At 41.1% G+C, this 20,272-nt stretch overlaps 1 protein-coding gene across 1 annotated transcript; it reads right to left on the reverse strand.

The window, feature by feature from the left end:
• Positions 1 to 698: 698 nt before the first annotated feature.
• Positions 699 to 18,836, reverse strand: LOC131109323 (G protein-activated inward rectifier potassium channel 1-like). Its single transcript, XM_058061212.2, has 3 exons — positions 18,069 to 18,836; positions 3,543 to 3,759; positions 699 to 2,038 (listed from the first exon to the last, which is right to left on the reverse strand). Exons 1-3 carry the CDS (start codon positions 18,735 to 18,737, stop codon positions 1,368 to 1,370), a joined length of 1,557 nt encoding a protein of 518 aa, XP_057917195.2. The 5' UTR covers positions 18,738 to 18,836; the 3' UTR covers positions 699 to 1,367.
• Positions 18,837 to 20,272: the final 1,436 nt, after the last annotated feature.

Consider the following 20,272-nt stretch of genomic DNA (forward strand, 5'->3'; position numbering starts at 1 on the left):
TGATTGGCTGGCCACCAGTCCAGGGTGTACCCCGCCTCTCGTCCGAAGACAGCTGGGATAGGCTCCAGCACCCCCCGCGACCCTCGTGAGGATAAACAGTAGAAAATGAATGAATGATTGGCTGTCGACCAGTACAGAGTTAACCCCGTCTCTCACCTAACGTCAGCTGGGATAGGCTCCAGCATTTCTTGTATTATTCTTATTGATGTTATTCATTCATTCATTAATTTTCTACTGCTTATCCTCACAAGGATTGCGGGGGTGCTGGAGTCTATCCCAGCTGCCTTCGTGCAAGAGGTGGGGTACACCCTGGACTGGTGGCCAGCCAATCACAGGGCACATATAGACAAACAACCATTCACACTCACATTCATACATCTTTACTGATTGTAGAAAAAAAAAGTATTTCTATCTGTGATTAATTATCAGTTAACAATGTACAAAATGTGATTAATTTGTGATTAAATATTTTAGGCGAATGATAATTTCAGTGAGTGTGAATGGTTGTTTGTCTATATGTGCCCTGTGATTGACTGGCCACCAGTCCAGGGTGTACCCCGCCTCTTGCCCGAAGACAACTGGGATAGGCTCCAACACCCCTGTGACCCTTGTGAGGATAACCGGTAGAAAATGAATGAATGAATGAATAACATCAATAAGAATACTACAAGAAATGCTGGAGCCTATCCCAGCTGTCTTCAGGCGAGAGGCGGGGTACACCCTGGACTGGTGGCCAGCCAATCACAGGGCACATATAGACAAACAACCATTCACACTCACATTCATACCTATGGACAATTTGGAGTCGCTAATTAACCTAGCATGTTTTTGGAATGTGGGAGGAAACCGGAGTACCCGGAGAAAACCCACGCATGCACGGGGAGAACATGCAAACTCTACACAGAGACGGCCGAGGGTGGAATTGAACCCTGGTCTCCTAGCTGTGAAGTCTGCACGCTAACCACTAGTCCACCGTGCCGCCCCTTATCTATCAGCCTGAATTATGTATGTGATTCTTTTGACAGGTAGTGTACCTTGTTTTTTTAGACACCTCTTTAGAACCTCTAGTACTAGATCCTGAATTATCTGACCTCGAAAACAGAAAGGAGGCGCTAGCAAGCAATCAGTCAACATCAGCGGGGTTTACGACTGCCATTTTGGTGCCGTGTTTACAGATAAAGTCGAAATTAATCTCATAAGAAAGTGTCTCAAACAATAGAATCAAAAAACTCACAGTACTCGTGGGCGCATGGCTTCTCGTCTTTCAGGTAGACGGCAAATACGTAAAACCTGCAGGTACTTTTACAACCGGTATCAGTAATTTGTCTTAATGCCCATAGAGGCTGAAGTTCAATCCATAGTTAGCGTTAGCGGTCGGCGTTCATTCTGCGCAGTTTAGGAGGCAAGTTGTCCTCCTGCCGCCCCCCAGCGAAGGAGCCCAGATTTGGGGTAGTGATGGTGCTAATGGCCGCCGGTGGTGGTTTGTGCCTCTCCAGCTCCACCTCCTCAGCGTCCCCATCCAAGGACAAGAGCTGAACCTGCTCCTCTGGTCGTCCACCCTGGCGAGGCGCCGGTATGGAGCTGGACCTCAGCCTCTGGATGCTGAGCGGCAGGTCGCCCGTGCTGGAAGCCTTCCCGCCAGGCAAAGCCGCGGCCGATTTCCCCCCCCGCCACAGTTGCTCCTCCCTGGTGGAACTCATGCGTTGCAGTTTACTGGGCAATTTGGCGGTCTGGTCGTCCACGTGATCGGTGTCGTCCGCCGAGAGGAGCCTCCCCCTGCGGGTTCCTCGTCCCCCGTTACCCGTTGGCGGGGAGGAAGGCGTGGGGGCCGCGGCGGGGAGAGGGTTCGGCGACGTCAGCGATGACTTCTCCTCCTGTTCTTTGACACTGTAGGGAGGCGTTGGCACCTCAAAGGTGTTGTGGAACTGAGAGTAGTCCACCCTAAAGAAGCCCTCCTCCAGGGACATGACGGGCAGGAAGCGATGGCCCCACAGGACTTCGTCTTCTGTGTAGGACGTCCGTGCCTGACATGTCATACCTGCCACAGGAGGGGGGGGGCAAAAAAGACTCCTATTATGAATATATATATATAGAAATATGACAAGAGATGGAAACAAGCATAGGCATGCATTATTTAACAACATTAATGAAACATTCTGTTAAATATTGCACCGTATGTTGGGAGAAAAATGCCATACAAAGATGCAAATGGTTGAAGTTATTATTAAAACATAAGAGTCCCAAATTGACAGCGTGGTGGAATAGTGGTTTTGAACTGTTTCCCGGTTCAAATCCTCATTGGAATCTTTCTCCATGTTCTTCCCATGCTTGTGTGTGTGGAGGGTTTTCTACAGCTACTTCCTGCCACATAGAAAAACTGGTGGCCAGCCAGCCAATCACAGGGCACATATAGACAAACAACCATTCACACTCACATTCATACCTATGGACAATTTGGAGTTGCTAATTAACCTAGCATGTTTTTGGAATGTGGGAGGAAACCGGAGTACCCGGAGAAAACCTACGCATGCACGGGGAGAACATGCAAACCGAGGATGGAATTGAACTCGGATCTTCTCGCTGTGAGGTCTGTCTGCTAACCACTCATACACCATGCAGCCTCCTTAAAACATTCATTCATTAATTTTCTATCGCTTATCACGAGGGTCACAGGGATGCTGGAGCCTATCCCAGCTGTCTTCGGGGGAGAGGCGGGGTACACCCTGGACTGGTGGCCAGCCAGCCAATCACAGGGCACATATAGACAAACAACCATTCACACTCACATTCATACCTATGGACAATTTGGAGTCGCTAATTAACCTAGCATGTTTTTGGAATGTGGGAGGAAACCGGAATACCTGGAGAAAACCCACGCATGTACGGGGAGAACATGCAAACTCCACACAGAGATGACCGATGGTCTCAAACACGTGGCCCGCGGGCCAAATGTGGCCCGCAGGACACTAGTTTGAGGCCCCCGCCTTGAAATGAAAGTTTAATGTTAGTGCGGCCCGCGCAAGTTTGATATTTGAGCTTGCATAGTAGTAGGTTAATATTCTGCATCATACATTGGTAGTGTATTGTCTGGTTGATGCAGCACAATACTCTTACTGTAGTACTGTAGCTATATATGCAGTATATGTATTTACATTCCAGCAGCCATTTTTATTCATTCATTCATTCGAGTTTTTCATTTTCACAGCCCTCTTCGGGCAAGAGGCGGGGTACACCCTGGATTGGTGTCCAGCCAGCCAATCACAGGGCACATATAGACAAACAACCATTCACACTCACATTCATACCTATGGACAATTTGGAGTCGCCAATTAACCTAGCATGTTTTTGGAATGTGGGAAGAAACCGGAGTACCCGGAGAAAATCCACGCAGGAGAACATGCAAACTCTACACAGAGATGGCCGAGGGTGGAATTGAACCCCGGTCTCCTAGCTGTGAGGTCTGTGTGCTAACCACTCGACCGCCATGCAAACTGTACACAAATGTATAGATGGGTAAAACTATATATAAAATAGTCTCTAACCAGTGGTCTCCACGATGCCTTCCAGAATGACGACGATCTCGAACTGCTCATTCATGAGCGAGCGTTGTGACAAGTCGAAGAAAGGACTCCTGCTGTTGATCTCATGGCAGATTGTGAGCGGCGACACCAGAAAGAGCTGATCCGCCCCGGTGCCGAAGCCCACGTCGAGCTCGCACTGGTCCAGTGGGAGGAACTCGCCTTCTGGGGTCTGCCGGGACTACGGACACACAATGATGAGGTCATCGCATCAGAAAAAAAGAACCACGCGGCCTCGGTGTGCTAATTTATACAACCTCTGCATTATGCAACAGGTGGAGGTGAGAATAGAGTATTTAATATCTCCCACATCATCTGTATTTAATAGAGGTGCTCTCGGGTCATCTTCTCACTTGGAACCTGACAGCAACAAAGTTCTAAAGCTAAGAATCCCTCCATGCTGGATAATAGATCAATAGATAGTAAAGACAAAGATATTTCTTGCACGACAGCAGGGGAGTATTTAGCTTACATTAAATTGTCAAAATCGGAAAGAAACGACACAACGTTTTAATTCTATATGCAGGAAAAGCTAACCACTATCTTATCAATGGATGTATAATCACAAATATATATATTTGCATTTTCAGTCTCTATGGTAATGGTAATGGTAATGGTAATGGTAATGGTAATGGTTTGATTTCATTTGAACATGCATCAGATTACAATTGAATGCATCCCATAATCAGTTCACAGTTCCACATGTCCAAAAGGAGTAGGAAGAAGCAAAGCTTATTAAATACTACCCCTCCATCTGTTACATTTGTTCACTTCCTGCTTTCCTAATTTATTTTTATTTTTATTTTTATTTTTATTTTTATTTTTATTTTTATTTTTATTTTTATTTTTATTTTTATTTTTATTTTTATTTTTATTTTTATTTTTATTTTTATTTTTATTTTTCCGAAGTACAAGGTGATATGACCATCCAATGACATAATGGGTACCATAGTAACTGTCAATATAGTGATATATACAATATATATGGTACTTTTACAATCACTAACTGTTACATTTGTTCACTTCCTGCTTTCCTCATATTAATTTTTAATTTAATTTAATTTATTTATTTTTTTAATTTAATAAAAATTTAATTTAATTTAATTTTTGTCACGTACGGAAGTACAAGGTAATATGACCATACAATGACATGAGTACCATAGTAACTGTCAATATAGTGATATATATATATATATATGGTACTTTTACAATCAGTAACTTACATTTGTTCACTTCCTGCTTTCCTAATATAATTAAAAAAATTGTATTTAATTAAAAAAACTTTAATTTAATTAAAAAAAATAAATTAATTAAAAATTAATTTTATTTAATTTTTACAAATTTAATTAAATTAAATTTTTGTCACGTACCGAAGTAGGAGGTGATATGAGCATCCAATGACATAATGGGTACCATAGTAAGTGTCAATATAGTGATATATATATAGCACATCATGACTGGTTCAAGACTCTTCATCCTTGTATTTAGCAAACATCAACTGCTTGTATTGTTTCTTGAATTGGCTCATCGTTGTGCATTGTTTGAGGGTCTTACTCAATCCATTCCATAGTTTGATTCCACATACTGAAATGCTATGGCTTTTTAACGTAGTCCTAGCATATAAGTATATAGCTCTAAAAGACAGTAAACAAACAAAAGGACACTGTCTCTTTAAATCCATATTCCAATAGTGAAGCAGCCCCAAGTCAAACCTAGTAAGTTCATATTGAGTGTTTTTTTTCATGTACTTGTTTTTATCTATTTTCCCAGTGAGCTGCCACAGATGGCAATCATTTGTATTCACAGTGATGTGGAGGACAGACGGGTGTGACATTTCACAGGAAGACATCTGTGCTCACAGATCCCTGGCTCGCCGTCATGGCGATGAGCTCCTGTTTGAGGTGAACGGCTGTTTAAAACGCTGACACGGCAACATTGGAAATGACATTATCGCACCACCCTTGACTTTTTACTCACTTTTATTGTGTCTTCCTGGGGGACAATTTGGCTGGGGTTTGTGTTGTGGTCGTCAAAATATTTTTATGGCACTGCTTCTTTTCTCCTGGGGACACTTTGACTAGAAATTTGACATTCCACATTTCTGTCTTTGTGGGGGACATCTGTCTTTTGGGGAAATTTTGGCTCAAAACTTAACATCCCAGGCTGCACGGTGGTTGAGTGGTTATCACGCAGGGCTCACAGCTAGGAGACCCGAGTTCAATCCCACCCTCGGGTATCGCTGTGTGGAGTTTGCATGTTCTCCCCGTGCATGCGTGGGTTTTCTCCGGGTACTCCGGTTTGAATGTGAGTGTGAATGGTTGTTTGTCTATATGTGCCCTGTGATTGGCTGGCCCGCCTCTGGGATAGGCTCCAGCACCCCCGTGTCCCTCGTGAGGATAAGCGGTAGAAAATGAATGAATGAACTTAACACCCAGGCTGCACGGGAGTCGAGTGGTTAGCGTGCAGACCTCACAGTTAAGAGACCTGAGTTTAATCCCTTGCAGGGATGGACCTTCCCCGGCAAAATGACCCAATGAGCACAGCGACGACTCATCAAGAGGTCACAAAAGACCCCACATTAATACCAGAACAATGACACACAAAACAATGCAAATGTGTTTTGAAAAGGGCTGCACGGTGGTTGCGTGGTTAGCGCGCAGACCTCACAGCTAGGAAACCCGAGTTCAATTCCACCCTCGACTTTATGGGGACATTTTAGCTGGTCCCCAGTTAAAACGTGTGCCGCCACCCTTGACGTCCCACCTTTTATTGTGGGGGACATCTGACTTTTTGGGGAAATTTTGGCTAAAAATTTAACATCCCAGGCTGCACGGTAGTCGAGTGGTTAGCGCACAGACCTTACAGTTAAGAGACCTGAGTTTAATCCCACCCTCGACTTTATGGAAGTGGTGAACCTTCCCCGGCAAAATTACCCAATGAGCACAGCGACGACTCATCAAGAGGTCACAAAAGACCCCACAATAACATGCCAGAACAATGACACACTGAATGAAACAATGCAAATGTGTTTTGAAAAGTGTTTTGTGTGCCACCCCCCTTGACGTCCCACCTTTTATTGTGGGGGACATCTGTCTTTTGGGGAAATTTTGTCTCAAAACTTAACATCCCACTTCTATTATCTGGACGTTTGACTTTATGGGGACATTATAGCTGGTACACAGCTAAAACGTGTACCACCCCCGTTGACGTCCCACCTATTATTGTGGGGGACATCTGTCTTTTGGGGACATTTTAGCTCAAAACTAAACATCCCACAAAAATTATGTGGACATGTGACTTTTTAGGGACATTTTAGCTGGTACACAGCTAAAACGTGTGCCACCCCCGTTGACGTCCCACCTTTTATTGTGGGGGACAACTGTCTTTTGGGGAAATTTTGTCTCAAAACCTAACATCCCACCTCTACTATGTGGACATGTGACTTTATATGGACATTTTAGCTGGTATGCAGCTAAATTTTAGCTGGTCCCTAGCTAAAACGTGTGCCACCACCCTTGACGCCCACCTTTTTTGTGGGGGACATCTGTCTTTTGGGGACATTTTGGCTCAAAATTTTGTCTCAAAACTTAACATCCCACTTCCACTATGTGGACATTTGACTTTATGGAGACATTTTAGCTGGTGCACAGTTAAAACGCGTGCCACCCCCGTTGACGTCCCACCTTTATTGTGGGGGACATCTGTCTTTTGGGGACATTTTGGCTCAAAATTTTGTCTCAAAACTTAACATCCCACCTCCACTATGTGGACATTTGACTTTATGGAGACATTTTAGCTGGTGCACAGTTAAAACGCGTGCCACCACCCTTGACGTCCCACCTTTTATTGTGGGGGACATCTGTCTTTTGGGGAAATTTTGGCTCAAAATTTTGACTCAAAACTTAACATTCCACTTCTACTATGTGGACGTTTGACTTTATGGGGACATTATAGCTGGTACATAGCTAAAATGTGTGCCACCACCCTTGACATCCCACCTTTTATTGTGGGGGACATCTGTCTTTTGGGGACATTTTGGCTCAAAATTTTGTCTCAAAACTTAACATCCCACTTCCACTATGTGGACATTTGACTTTATGGAGACATTTTAGCTGGTGCACAGTTAAAACGCGTGCCACCACCCTTGACGTCCCACCTTTTATTGTGGGGGACATCTGTCTTTTGGGGACATTTTGGCTCAAAATTTTGTCTCAAAACTTAACATCCCACCTCCACTATGTGGACATGTGACTTTATAGGGACATTTTAGCTGGTACACCGCTAAAACGTGTGCCACCCCCGTTGACGTCCCACCTTTATTGTGGGGGACATCTGTCTTTTGGGGACACTTTGGCTCAAAATTTTGTCTCAAAACTTAACATTCCACTTCTACTATGTGGACGTTTGACTTTATGGGGACATTATAGCTGGTACATAGCTAAAACGTGTGCCACCACCCTTGATGTCCCACCTTTATTGTGGGGGTCATCTGTCTTTTGGGGACATTTTGGCTCAAAATTTTGTCTCAAAACTTAACATCCCACCTCCACTATGTGGACATGTGACTTTATGGGGACATTTTAGCTGGTACACAGCTAAAACGTGTGCCACCCCCGTTGACGTCCCACCTTTATTGTGGGGGACATCTGTCTTTTGGGGACATTTTGGCTCAAAATTTTGTCTCAAAACTTAACATTCCACTTCTACTATGTGGACGTTTGACTTTATGGGGACATTATAGCTGGTACATAGCTAAAACGTGTGCCACCACCCTTGATGTCCCACCTTTATTGTGGGGGTCATCTGTCTTTTGGGGACATTTTGGCTCAAAATTTTGTCTCAAAACTTAACATCCCACCTCCACTATGTGGACATGTGACTTTATGGGGACATTTTAGCTGGTACACCGCTAAAACGTGTGCCACCCCCGTTGACGTCCCACCTTTATTGTGGGGGACATCTGTCTTTTGGGGACATTTTGGCTCAAAATTTTGTCTCAAAACTTAACATCCCACCTCCACTATGTGGACATGTGACTTTATGGGGATATTTTAGCTGGTACACAGCTAAAACGTGTGCCACCCCCGTTGACGTCCCACCTTTATTGTGGGGGACATCTGTCTTTTGGGGACATTTTGGCTCAAAATTTTGTCTCAAAACTTAACATCCCACTTCTACTATGTGGACATTTGACTTCATAGGGACATTTTAGCTGGTACACAGTTAAAACGCGTGCCACCACCCTTGACGTCCCACCTTTTATTGTGGGGGACATCTGTCTTTTGGGGAAATTTTGGCTCAAAACTTAACATCCCACTTCTACTATGTGGACATTTGACTTTATGGAGACATTTTAGCTGGTGCACAGTTAAAACGCGTGCCACCACCCTTGACGTCCCACCTTTTATTGTGGGGGACATCTGTCTTTTGGGGACATTTTGGCTCAAAATTTTATCTCAAAACTTGACATCCCACCTCCACTATGTGGACATGTGACTTTATGGGGACATTTTAGCTGGTACACAGCTGAAACGTGTGCCACCCCCGTTGACGTCCCACCTTTATTGTGGGGGACATCTGTCTTTTGGGGACATTTTGGCTCAAAATTTTGTCTCAAAACTTAACATCCCACCTCCACTATGTGGACATGTGACTTTATGGGGACATTTTAGCTGGTACACAGCTAAAACGTGTGCCACCCCCGTTGACGTCCCACCTTTATTGTGGGGGACATCTGTCTTTTGGGGACATTTTGGCTCAAAATTTTGTCTCAAAACTTAACATCCCACCTCCACTATGTGGACATTTGACTTTATGGAGACATTTTAGCTGGTGCACAGTTAAAACGCGTGCCACCACCCTTGACGTCCCACCTTTTATTGTGGGGGACATCTGTCTTTTGGGGAAACTTTGGCTCAAAATTTTGACTCAAAACTTAACATTCCACTTCTACTATGTGGACGTTTGACTTTATGGGGACATTATAGCTGGTACATAGCTAAAATGTGTGCCACCCCCTTTGACGTCCCACCTTTATTGTGGGGGACATCTGTCTTTTGGGGACATTTTGGCTCAAAATTTTGTCTCAAAACTTAACATCCCACTTCTACTATGTGGACATTTGACTTTATAGGGACATTTTAGCTGGTGCACAGTTAAAACGCATGCCACCACCCTTGACATCCCACCTTTTATTGTGGGGGACATCTGTCTTTTAGGGACACATGTTTGTGTTCTTGTCTTTCGATATGTACTATATGTCACCCCTTGACTTCACACTTTTCTTGTGAGATTCGTCTTCTTGGGGACATTTTGGTGTGACATTGCACCTTTTTGTTTTGTGGACATTCTGGCTGGTCCACAAAGGAAAATGTCTCTTTATGTGGTCCCACCTGTACTGTGAGGGACATCTGTCTTTTGAGGACATTTTAGCCGGTCCACACAAGGAAACTGTATGTTTGTGTACTAGTATTTCAGTATTTGCGTGGATGTCAAAGTTTATTGCATGGAAATGTGTCTTTTGGGGGACATTTTGGCTGGTCCACACGAGACAAAATGTGTGTTTGTGTTTTTGTCTTTAAATCTTCACGTGCCACAACCCGTGACCTGTGGAGACACGTCTTTTTGAGGACATTTTGGCCACTCAAAAAAATTGGCACTGTATGCATATCCCATGTTTGTCTATTTCCACGGCATGGCAGCATTATATTCATTTATTAATGAAAGCTGCATGAAGATTAATGACACAAATTCAAGGATGGTTGTCTTCTGAAGTAAATGTACATTATGTATATGTGCAGTCCACCCGCCGAAGGACATTATTCAATGTTCATATTAATTAGATTCCAGTCAAAGGCAATAAATTCAAATCAGTATACTGTGGGTATTTTTATACATCATTAAAACAGCAAACAACGAAACATGGAGTGAACCACATCTTAAAGTAAATTAATTCTGAATATTTTTAATATAAAAAAAAATGTTGCATTTATAAACCTCAACCAAGTATTAAAAATATCCGTATTCGCTACAAATAATAAAAATGCTGACCATCAACGTAGCAAAAATCCTGATAGGATTTACAACCTGCCTGTCAATCGATCATGCCGTGTTTGCGCTGCTCCGCTATTATGAATAGGAATTTGGATTTACGGCGGCACGCCTCATTTACCCCCCCCCCCCCCCCCCCCCCCCTCCGCCTGTCAGCTTCGTGCGCCACCTCCACCGGCCGGACGATGACCTTGAGGCGTGTGTTACCTGAAAACAAAGCACGGCGTTGTGTCCACACGCTGCAGCAAGGTTTATGTACACGGGCCCCCGCACGGTGACTACATAGTGTACGTCACGCTCACTCTGACAGTACACAGATGGGCATTGGACTCAATTTACTTGATTGCCTACGGGGGGGGAATTGAATACTATCATTTGCTTTTCATGGCACGGGAGAATCTGTAAATGTTCTGAATGCTAGTTTTGTACTGAACAGATGGGTTCAATGGCTTGTATGCAAAATGCTCAAATAATTCCCAAACACATTTGCTTGATGGCGGCCATGTTTTTCAACCGATTTCTTTTACTTGTCAGTCGCCTACACGTGTGTAGCAAATTATGTGGCTTATATATAGCTCAAATAATAATAATAATAGCGCCGTATGTATCTAGTTGAATGAAAGGACAGCGCCTCTGCTGGTTGTAGCCAAGTAGTGCAGCCTGTGGTGCAATTCATCGTGCAACATGAAACTCTTGCACTAATAGGCTTAGAAATGTAAAAATGTAAATAATTTGCACATTCTAATTTCTTACATTTTGTTCACTTCCTGCTTTCCTAATATAGTTTAGTTTTTTGTTTGTTTTTTTATTATTTTTTATTACATTTGTTCACTTCCTGCTTTCTAATATAGTTTAAGTTTTTGTTTGTTTTTTTATTATTTTTTTATTACATTTGTTCACTTCCTGCTTTCTAATATAGTTTAAGTTTTTGTTTGTTTGTTTTATTAATTTTTTTATTACATTTGTTCACTTCCTGCTTACCTAATATAGTTTAAGTTTGTTGTTTTGTTTTTTTAATATATTTTATTAAATTTGTTCACTTTCTGCTTTCTTAGCAAAGTTTAAGTTTTTTGTTTGTTTTTTTAATTATTTTTTATTACATTTGTTCACTTCCTGCTTTCTAATATAGTTTAAGTTTTTTGTTTGTTTTTATTATTTTTTTATTACATTTGTTCACTTCCTGCTTTCTAATACAGTTTAAGTTTTTTGTTTGTTTTTTTTTATTTTTTTATTACATTTGTTCACTTCCTGCTTTCCTAATATAGTTTAAGTTTTTTGTTTGTTTTTTATTATTTTTTATTACATTTGTTCACTTCCTGCTTTCTAATATAGTTTAAGTTTTTTGTTTGTTTTTTTTAATTAATTTTTTTATTACATTTGTTCACTTCCTACTTACCTAATATAGTTTAAGTTTGTTGTTTTGTTTTTTTAATATATTTTATTACATTTGTTCACTTTCTGCTTTCTTAACAAAGTTTAAGTTTTTTGTTTGTTTTTATTTTTTATTACATTTGTTCACTTCCTGCTTTCTAATATAGTTTAAGTTTTTTGTTTGTTTTTATTATTTTTTTATTACATTTGTTCACTTCCTGCTTTCTAATATAGTTTAAGTTTTTTTTTTGTTTTTTATTATTTTTTATTACATTTGTTCACTTCCTGCTCTCCTAATATAGTTTAAGTTTTTTGTTTGTTTTATTTTTTTTATTACATTTGTTCACCTCCTGCTTTCTAATATAGTTTAAGTTTTTTGTTTGGTTTTTTTATTACATTTGTTCACTTCCTGCTTCCTAATATAGTTTAAGTTTTTTGTTTGTTTTTTAAATAAATTTTTTTATTACATTTGTTTACTTCCTGCTTTCCTAATATAGTTTAAGTTTTTTGTTTGTTTGTTTTATTATTTTTTTTATTACATTTGGTCACTTCCTGCTTTTCTAATATAGTATTTTTCTAATCTATATTATAATATATAATATAATATAAAGTTTTTTGTATATATCAATATAGTGATATATATATAGCACATCATGACTGGTTCAAGACTCTTCATCCTTGTATTTAGCAAACATCAACTGCTTGTATTGTTTCTTGAATTGGCTCATCGTTGTGCATTGTTTGATTTCCTTACTCAATCCATTCCATAGTTTGATTCCACATACTGAAATGCTATGGCTTTTTAACGTAGTCCTAGCATAGAAGTGTTTCAAATGTACTTCTTCCCTGAGATCATATTTCTCCTCTCTTGTAGAGAAGTATTGGATGACATTTTTAGCTAATTGGTTATTTTTAGCCTTATGCATTATTTTAGCTGTTTGAAGATGAACTATATCAGCAAGTTGAAGTATTTGTCATTTTAGAAATAAGGAGTTAGTATGTTCTCTGTAGGCGGCATTATGAATTATCCTTACTGGCCTTTTTTGCAGTACATTTAGCGAGTGAAGATTGCTTTTATAGTTATTAGCCCATATTTCCACACAATAAGTGGGTCACACAATTGAGATTCTTACTCAATCCATTCCATAGTTTGATTCCACATACTGAAATGCTATACTTTTTAACGTAGGCCTAGCATATAAGTGTTTCAGATTTAGTTCTTCCCTGAGATCATATTTATATTTCTTATTTCATAAGCGCATCAGGTGTACCTAATGTTGTGGCTGTTTAGCGTACATGAAGTGACATTCCCTGGAGGCGGCAACTGTCAGTTGAGATCATGCTCGCCGCTCCACAGGAGACAAAAACACGACTAATTCTCTGAGTCACAACAAAAAGCAACGTTGGCCTTCACTTATCTGCAAATGTTTGGACTGCAGTAAAAGTCCATTTAATACACAATGAAAGGAAGAGCAGGGAAAAAAAAGTGTGATTCTCAGCACACAAAGGCCTTAGAAACATAGGAATTGGATGCGGCATCAATTTACTTCGGCCTTGTAGAAAACGTCAGATATATTAGCCAACACTATAAAGTCACATTAGCTGTCTGTGTTGCTAGAGCAAGAAGAAGTGACTAAAAGATAGAAAGGACCCACTTAGTACACAAATTGCTGTTTTAATCAATGCATGTACAGTCCCCCCCACCTGTATACCCCGACCCCCCTCCCCCCGGGGGCACATCCATCTGAGCCGAGGACATTTAGAGCCGGTGCTGAACTCAGAATTACAGCCCACTGAGAGTTTTTTCGCTGACGATAGGAGGACGTTGCGTGATGACCCTGCTGCAAGGAGCACTCAGCTGGGCCATGAAGAACCGACATCACACATGGTATGGAAAATGGTTCATGGGCGTCATAAAATACTTGTCCGTTTTTCCACAGGACAAGGCTCAGCGCTATTCAGCTTGCTCGTACGGTGGAGAAAGTGGAAAAAAACAAGCTGTATTGAATGCAACAATCCTAACAACAACATTAGCCACGTTTACATGGACCCAAATATTCCAATTCCATTCGGGTTATTTGCTCAAACGGAAAGAATGTAACCTTTGTATACACCTCATTCCGAAAGAAAAGTGCCAATCCCAATGAATATATAATCGGATTCCCAGGGGTGGAATATTCCTTTCCCCAATCCGATTGAGGTATCTTGTACCCGCTCAATCGGAAAGTTGTCAGACTGCGTTTGTTTTTCTTCTTCTGTTGTTTATTGGGGCTGCACGGTGGTCGAGTGGTTAGCATGCAGACCTCACAGCTAGGAGACCAGGGTTCAATTCCACCCTCGGCTATCTCTGTGTGGAGTTTGCATGTCCGGGTACTCGGGTTTCCTCCCACATTCCAAAAACATGCTAGGTTAATTAGCGACTCCAAATTGTCCATAGGTATGAATGTGAGTGTGAATGGTTGTTTGTCTACGTATATGTGCCCTGTGATTGGCTGGTTGTCGACCAGTCCAGGGTGAGGATAAGCAGTAGAAAATGAATGAATGAATGAATTAATGTAACATTTACAGGGCTTCTTGGCTGCACGGTGATTGAGTGGTTAGCGCGCAGGCCCCACAGCTAGTAGACCCGAATTCAATTCCACCCTTCCATCTCTGTGTGGAGTTTGCATGTTCTCCCCGTGCATGCGTGGGGGGGGGGGTTTACTCTGGTTTCCTCCCACATTCCAAAAACATGCTAGGTTAATTGGCGACTCCAAATTGTCCATAGGTATGAATGTGAGTGTGAATGGTTGTTTGTCTATATGTGCCCTGAGAAAAACTCCTCATGTAAACGTGGCTAGTGGAGGGTAAGGCTGCGAATAAGGACTCGATCTGTAGTTGATACTTAGTCGATACTTTTCTTAGTCGATTAATCTGAATCTTAGTCCAATTAATCAAGGAATGGGTTAGGACCTAACAAACTACGGTGGGCAAACTACGGCCCGGGGGCCACATCCGGCTCGCCAAGTGTTTGAATACGACCCGCCCAATCTTTCCAAAGAAAACGTTAGCGTTTGTTTGTGTGTGCGTTTGTGCTCGTTGCAGAACTGACCAATGAGCAACCAGAAGTTGATTACATCATCCACGTGGTAGCGGCTATTGGCCTGAGATACTGTGTACAAGACGGGGTCGTGTTTGGGAGTAATGCATCAAAACCAACTCCAAAGCAACTCCTCCGCATGTGAGTCATAGCTTTTCTTCCTGTCACTCACACACTCCAGTGACCTGGAGAAATGCAGCAGTGTTTCAAAGGTTGTTCGCAAACAGAAAAGCAGTCATGATGCTAATTTGAAGATGAAAACTTACCACTTCCACACGGATAGGGAGGATAACTATTAACAGTTATTTAACCTTTAACATGAACATTAATCAAACGTAATAATTTTTTCTGGGTACATGATACCATACAGCATCCATATCAAACTTGCACGGGCCGCACTAACATTAAACTTTCATATCAAGGCGGGGGCCTCAAACTGGTGTCCTGCGGGCTACATTTGGCCCGCGGGCCGCGTGTTTGAGACCCCTGCTATAGGCGCTAGGGATCACGTTAGCGTTACGTTAAGTGTTTATTTTGGTTGCAGAAATGACCAATCTGCTCCAGCAATGATATGGTATCAGTTCAGCAGTCTTAGAACCCCAGGGGACTATGGGTACTAGAATATAACATATTGATTGACAAATGGGCCTCACAGCTAGGAGACCCGAGTTCGACTCCACCGCATGTATTTGATACATGCACACGATTTTAAGCCGGGCCACAGTTTACCCACACAATCTCATAAAATAATAACAATAATATTTTTTTTATTCTGCAGATGAAGTGCAATGCAGGTGTTTGTAATTTGTTGCCCTTGTTGCTGCCCGATGAAAAGTGTGTATCTGATTGATCATTGAATCATAAAAATGTGTAATTAAATCTGATTTAATTATAAAAAAATTTATAAAACAATAAAATGATAATTTATTAAGTTTTATAATATAATAAAATAATATAGAATATTTTAGAATTATTATAGAATAATATTAATATTAATTAATATTAATAATATTATAGAATTATTATAATAATATAATTTTTATATTATATTTATTTAAAATGCTAAAATACGGTACCGGAAATACATTAATTAGCCATATATTGGATTCTTTCACTGACAAAAAGTGATTATTTGGTGTGTGATAGTCAATGTGAATCTTTTCTGCTTGGAAGTTCATAGACTAGCACACAATCACACAATCTGAGCAAAGTTTTTTTTTACTTTTACTGCGCCGGTCCCACTTTTGATTGCATTGTGCCATAACTGTCTAAAAACCTCAGGTAGGGCTGAACGAGAAGAAACTGATGTTTGGGTTGGTCACCTGTTCAGACTTAGTCTCAAGTTCTTGTCTCAAGATTAGACACATGCAATGCAGAAAAAAGTGGGCTAATAAAGTGGGCTAAAAAAATGGTTGCAGCGCTGTAGAAAGTGCTAATAAAGCATACTTTAGGACAGGGGTCTCAAACACGCGGCCACTAGTTTGAGGCCCCCGCCTTGATATGAAAGTTTAATGTTAGTGCGGCCAGCGCAAGTTTGATATGGATGCTGTATGGTATCATGTACCCAGAAAATATTATTACGTTTGATTAATGTTCATGTTAAAGGTTAAATAACTGTTAATAGTTATCCTCCCTATCCGTGTGGAAGTGGTAAGTTTTTGGCTATTTAAGTTGAAAGGAAATAACTTGAAGGCTACCGTTTAGGTCGCTAGCTCTCTAGTTTGCGAGTTAGCATGTGTCTCAAGACCCTGCAGTTGCGCAATATGTTGTAAATAAAAAGAGTATAAATGTGACTATAGTCGTGTTTTGTCATGTCTACAGGGCTCTAATAATGCTTTGTTCATTTTAATATGAAAAAAATAATTTGTCTACCCACCAACTATATGTGGTTTCTTAAGTTTTTATTATTTGCCGTTTTATTATTATTATTATTATTATATTTATTTATTACTGATTGATTTTCTTTATTCTTGATTTTTTATATTTTTTCATCTTATTTTGTGCAGAAAAATAAAAATTAAGATAAACAGTGGAATGTTTTATCGGAGCTTTTATTGTAGAAAATCAGAACCAAAGCACTGAAAAAGTTTGTATATTTTTCTGTTTTTAATAAATGCGTTTTTTTGGGGGGGGGGGACCTGATGCGGCCCAGTCTTGCCCAGACCCTAGCTCCAGTGGCCCCCAGGTAAATTGAGTTTGAGACCCCTGCTGTATGGTATCATGTACCCAGAAAAATGATTACGTTTGATTAATGTTCATGTTTAAGGTTAAATAACTGTTAATAGTTATCCTCCCTATCCGTGTGGAAGTGGTAAGTTTTTGGCTATTTAAGTTTAAAGGAAATAACTTTTTTTAATAAATGTGTCTGTTTTTTGGGGGGGGGAAACCTGATGCGGCCCAGTCTCACCCAGACCCGAGCTCCAGCGCCCCCCCAGTCAATTGAGTTTGAGACCCCTGCTGTATGGTATCATGTACCCAGAAAAAATTATTACGTTTGATTAATGTTCATGTTTAAGATTAAATAACTGTTAATAGTTATCCTCCCTATCCGTGTGGAAGTGGTAAGTTTTGGGCTATTTAAGTTTAAAGGAAATAACTTTTTTTAATAAATGTGTCTGTTTTTTTGGGGGGGGAAACCTGATGCGGCCCAGCCTTGCCCAGACCCTAGCTCCAGTGGCCCCCAGGTAAATTGAGTTTGAGACCCCTGCTGTATGGTATCATGTACCCAGAAAAATTATTACGTTTGATTAATGTTCATGTTTAAGGTTAATAGTTATCCTCCCTATCCGTGTGGAAGTGGTAAGTTTATTTAAGTTTAAAGGAAATAACTTTTTTTAATAAATGCGTTTTTTTTGGGGGGGGAAACCTGATGCGGCCCAGTCTCACCCAGACCCTAGCTCCAGTGGCCCCCAGGTAAATTGAGTAAATTTCTCCTCCTAATTGCTTTAGGAGGAGAAAAGAAAATGAGTTAAACTTTGGCTGCGTCTTACCTTAATGAGCTTGCACCTGATCTGAGCCGACACCATGTGACTGTTCCTCAGGTTGCCCACCCGGAACATGAGGCACAGCTTTCCGTCCCGCTGCGAGATGACTGCGTCCTGGCTGAACATGAGCGTCTCTGCGCGCTTCTTCGGCTGCGACATCTTGATGAACATGCATCCGATAAGAAAGGCGTCCACGATGGAGCCCAGCAGCGACTGGAAGAGGAAGAGAATGATCCCTTCCGGGCACTTTTCCGTGATGTAACGGTACCCGTACCCGATGGTGGCTTCGGTTTCGATAAAGAATAGAAACGCGGAAGGAAAGTTGTACACGTTGGCCACGCAGGGCGTGTAAGACGCGTCGTGGCCGCCCCTGCTGAGGTCCCCGCGGATGTAAGCGATGAGCCACCACATGGACGCCATCACCAGCCACGCCACAGTGTAGGTGAGGATGAAGATGAGCAGGTTCCAGCGCCACTTGAGGTCCACCAGGGTGGTGAAGAGGTCGGAGATGTAGCGGCTCGTCTCGCCGCCCAGGTTCCCGTGTTGGACGTTGCAGCGGCCGTTCTTCTCCACGAAGCGCTGCCTTTTTCTCTTCGTGGGGGCGCAGAAAGTCATGCCCCGGTTGGTGTTCACCACCTGGTAGTCCTCGCCGAATTTCCTTCGTATAGCCGCCATGGTGCCGATATCCCCCTTTTCCTTGGAATTCAACACTTTAAACTATGAGTCCACTTTTTTTGCGCAAGTTTGGCGCACCCCCACCCACCCCGACCGCTCTCCTCCGAGGAGAAAACCAACACATCCATCCCGACGCGCGCTCATCTTCTGGGGTGCAGATGCGCTTCTCTCTCCCTTTCAAGAGCCTTGCGCGGATTCTGCGCATTCACGCACACACAAAAGAGACGCAGTCGCTCCTTTTTTACGCATGCTGGGCACAACTTTGTCTTCGTGGCTCCTCCATTCACACGCCAGAAATACTATAAAACACAAAAAATGACCTATCATAGTAAGCCTTAATAGTTCATCATATACTTTTCTTCCTTTTTTCCAATAAAAAGAAAATATAACATACATATAAATAATGATCATTATGCGTCTACAAAAAAGGCCAGTAAGGATAATTCATAATGCCGCCTACAGAGAACATACTAACTCCTTATTTCTAAAATCACAAATACTTCAACTTGCTGATATAGTTCATCTTCAAACAGCTAAAATAATGCATAAGGCTAACAATAATAAATAATAATAATAAAAATATATAAAAATAACAACGCCAACCGATGTGTGGAAATATGGGGTAATAACTATAAAAGCAATCTTCACTTGCTAAATGTACTGCAAAAAAAGGCCAGTAAGGATAATTCATAATGCCGCCTACAGAGAACATACTAACTCCTTATTTCTAAAATCACAAATACTTCAACTTGCTGATATAGTTCATCTTCAAACAGCTAAATAATGCATAAGGCTAAAAATAACCAATTAGCTAAAAATGTCATCCAATACTTCTCTACAAGAGAGGAGAAATATGATCTCAGGGAAGAAGTACATTTGAAACACTTCTATGCTAGGACTACGTTAAAAAGCCATAGCATTTCAGTATGTGGAATCAAACTATGGAATGGATTGAGTAAGACCCTCAAACAATGCACAACGATGAGCCAATTCAAGAAACAATACAAGCAGTTGATGTTTGCTAAATACAAGGATGAAGAGTCTTGAACCAGTCATGATGTGCTATATATATATCACTATATTGACACTTACTATGGTACCCATTATGGCATTGGATGCTCATATCACCTTGTATTTAATTTAATTTAATTTAATTTAATTTAATTTAATTTAATTTAATTTAATTTAATTTAATTTAATTTAATTTAATTTAATTTAATTTAATTTAATTTAATTTAATTTAAAAACTTAAACTATATTAGGAAAGCAGGAAGTGAACAAATGTAACAGTTACTGATTGTAAAAGTACCAGATGGAGGGGTACTGTACTGTTACAAATTGTATATACATAGTATACAGATATACAGTATGTGTATTACAGGGTGGGCCAAAAGTCGGGTAATACTTCACCTTAACAATCACGTTTTAGATATCCATCTGTCCATTTTCTACACCGATTATACTCATCGGGGTCACGGGGGTATGCTGGAGCCTATCCCAGCTGACTTAAGGCGAGAGGCGGGGTACACACCAGA

Source organism: Doryrhamphus excisus, unplaced genomic scaffold (assembly GCF_037039965.1).
Source record: "Doryrhamphus excisus strain RoL-2023G ecotype Guam unplaced genomic scaffold, RoL_Dexc_Guam_v1.1 HiC_scaffold_24, whole genome shotgun sequence".
Classification (NCBI taxonomy): Eukaryota; Metazoa; Chordata; class Actinopteri; order Syngnathiformes; family Syngnathidae; genus Doryrhamphus; species Doryrhamphus excisus.

Bases quoted from the DNA above. Each gene is read 5' to 3' on its own strand.
- LOC131109323 (XM_058061212.2), bottom strand. From the start codon at position 18,737: ATGGCGGCTATACGAAGGAAATTCGGCGAGGACTACCAGGTGGTGAAC. The intron at 3,760-18,068 runs GTAAGACGCAGC...GTGTGTCCGTAG, and splicing joins TCAGGTGCAAGCTCATTAAG to TCCCGGCAGACCCCAGAAGG. The intron at 2,039-3,542 runs GTTAGAGACTAT...CTCCTGTGGCAG, and splicing joins AGGCATCGTGGAGACCACTG to GTATGACATGTCAGGCACGG.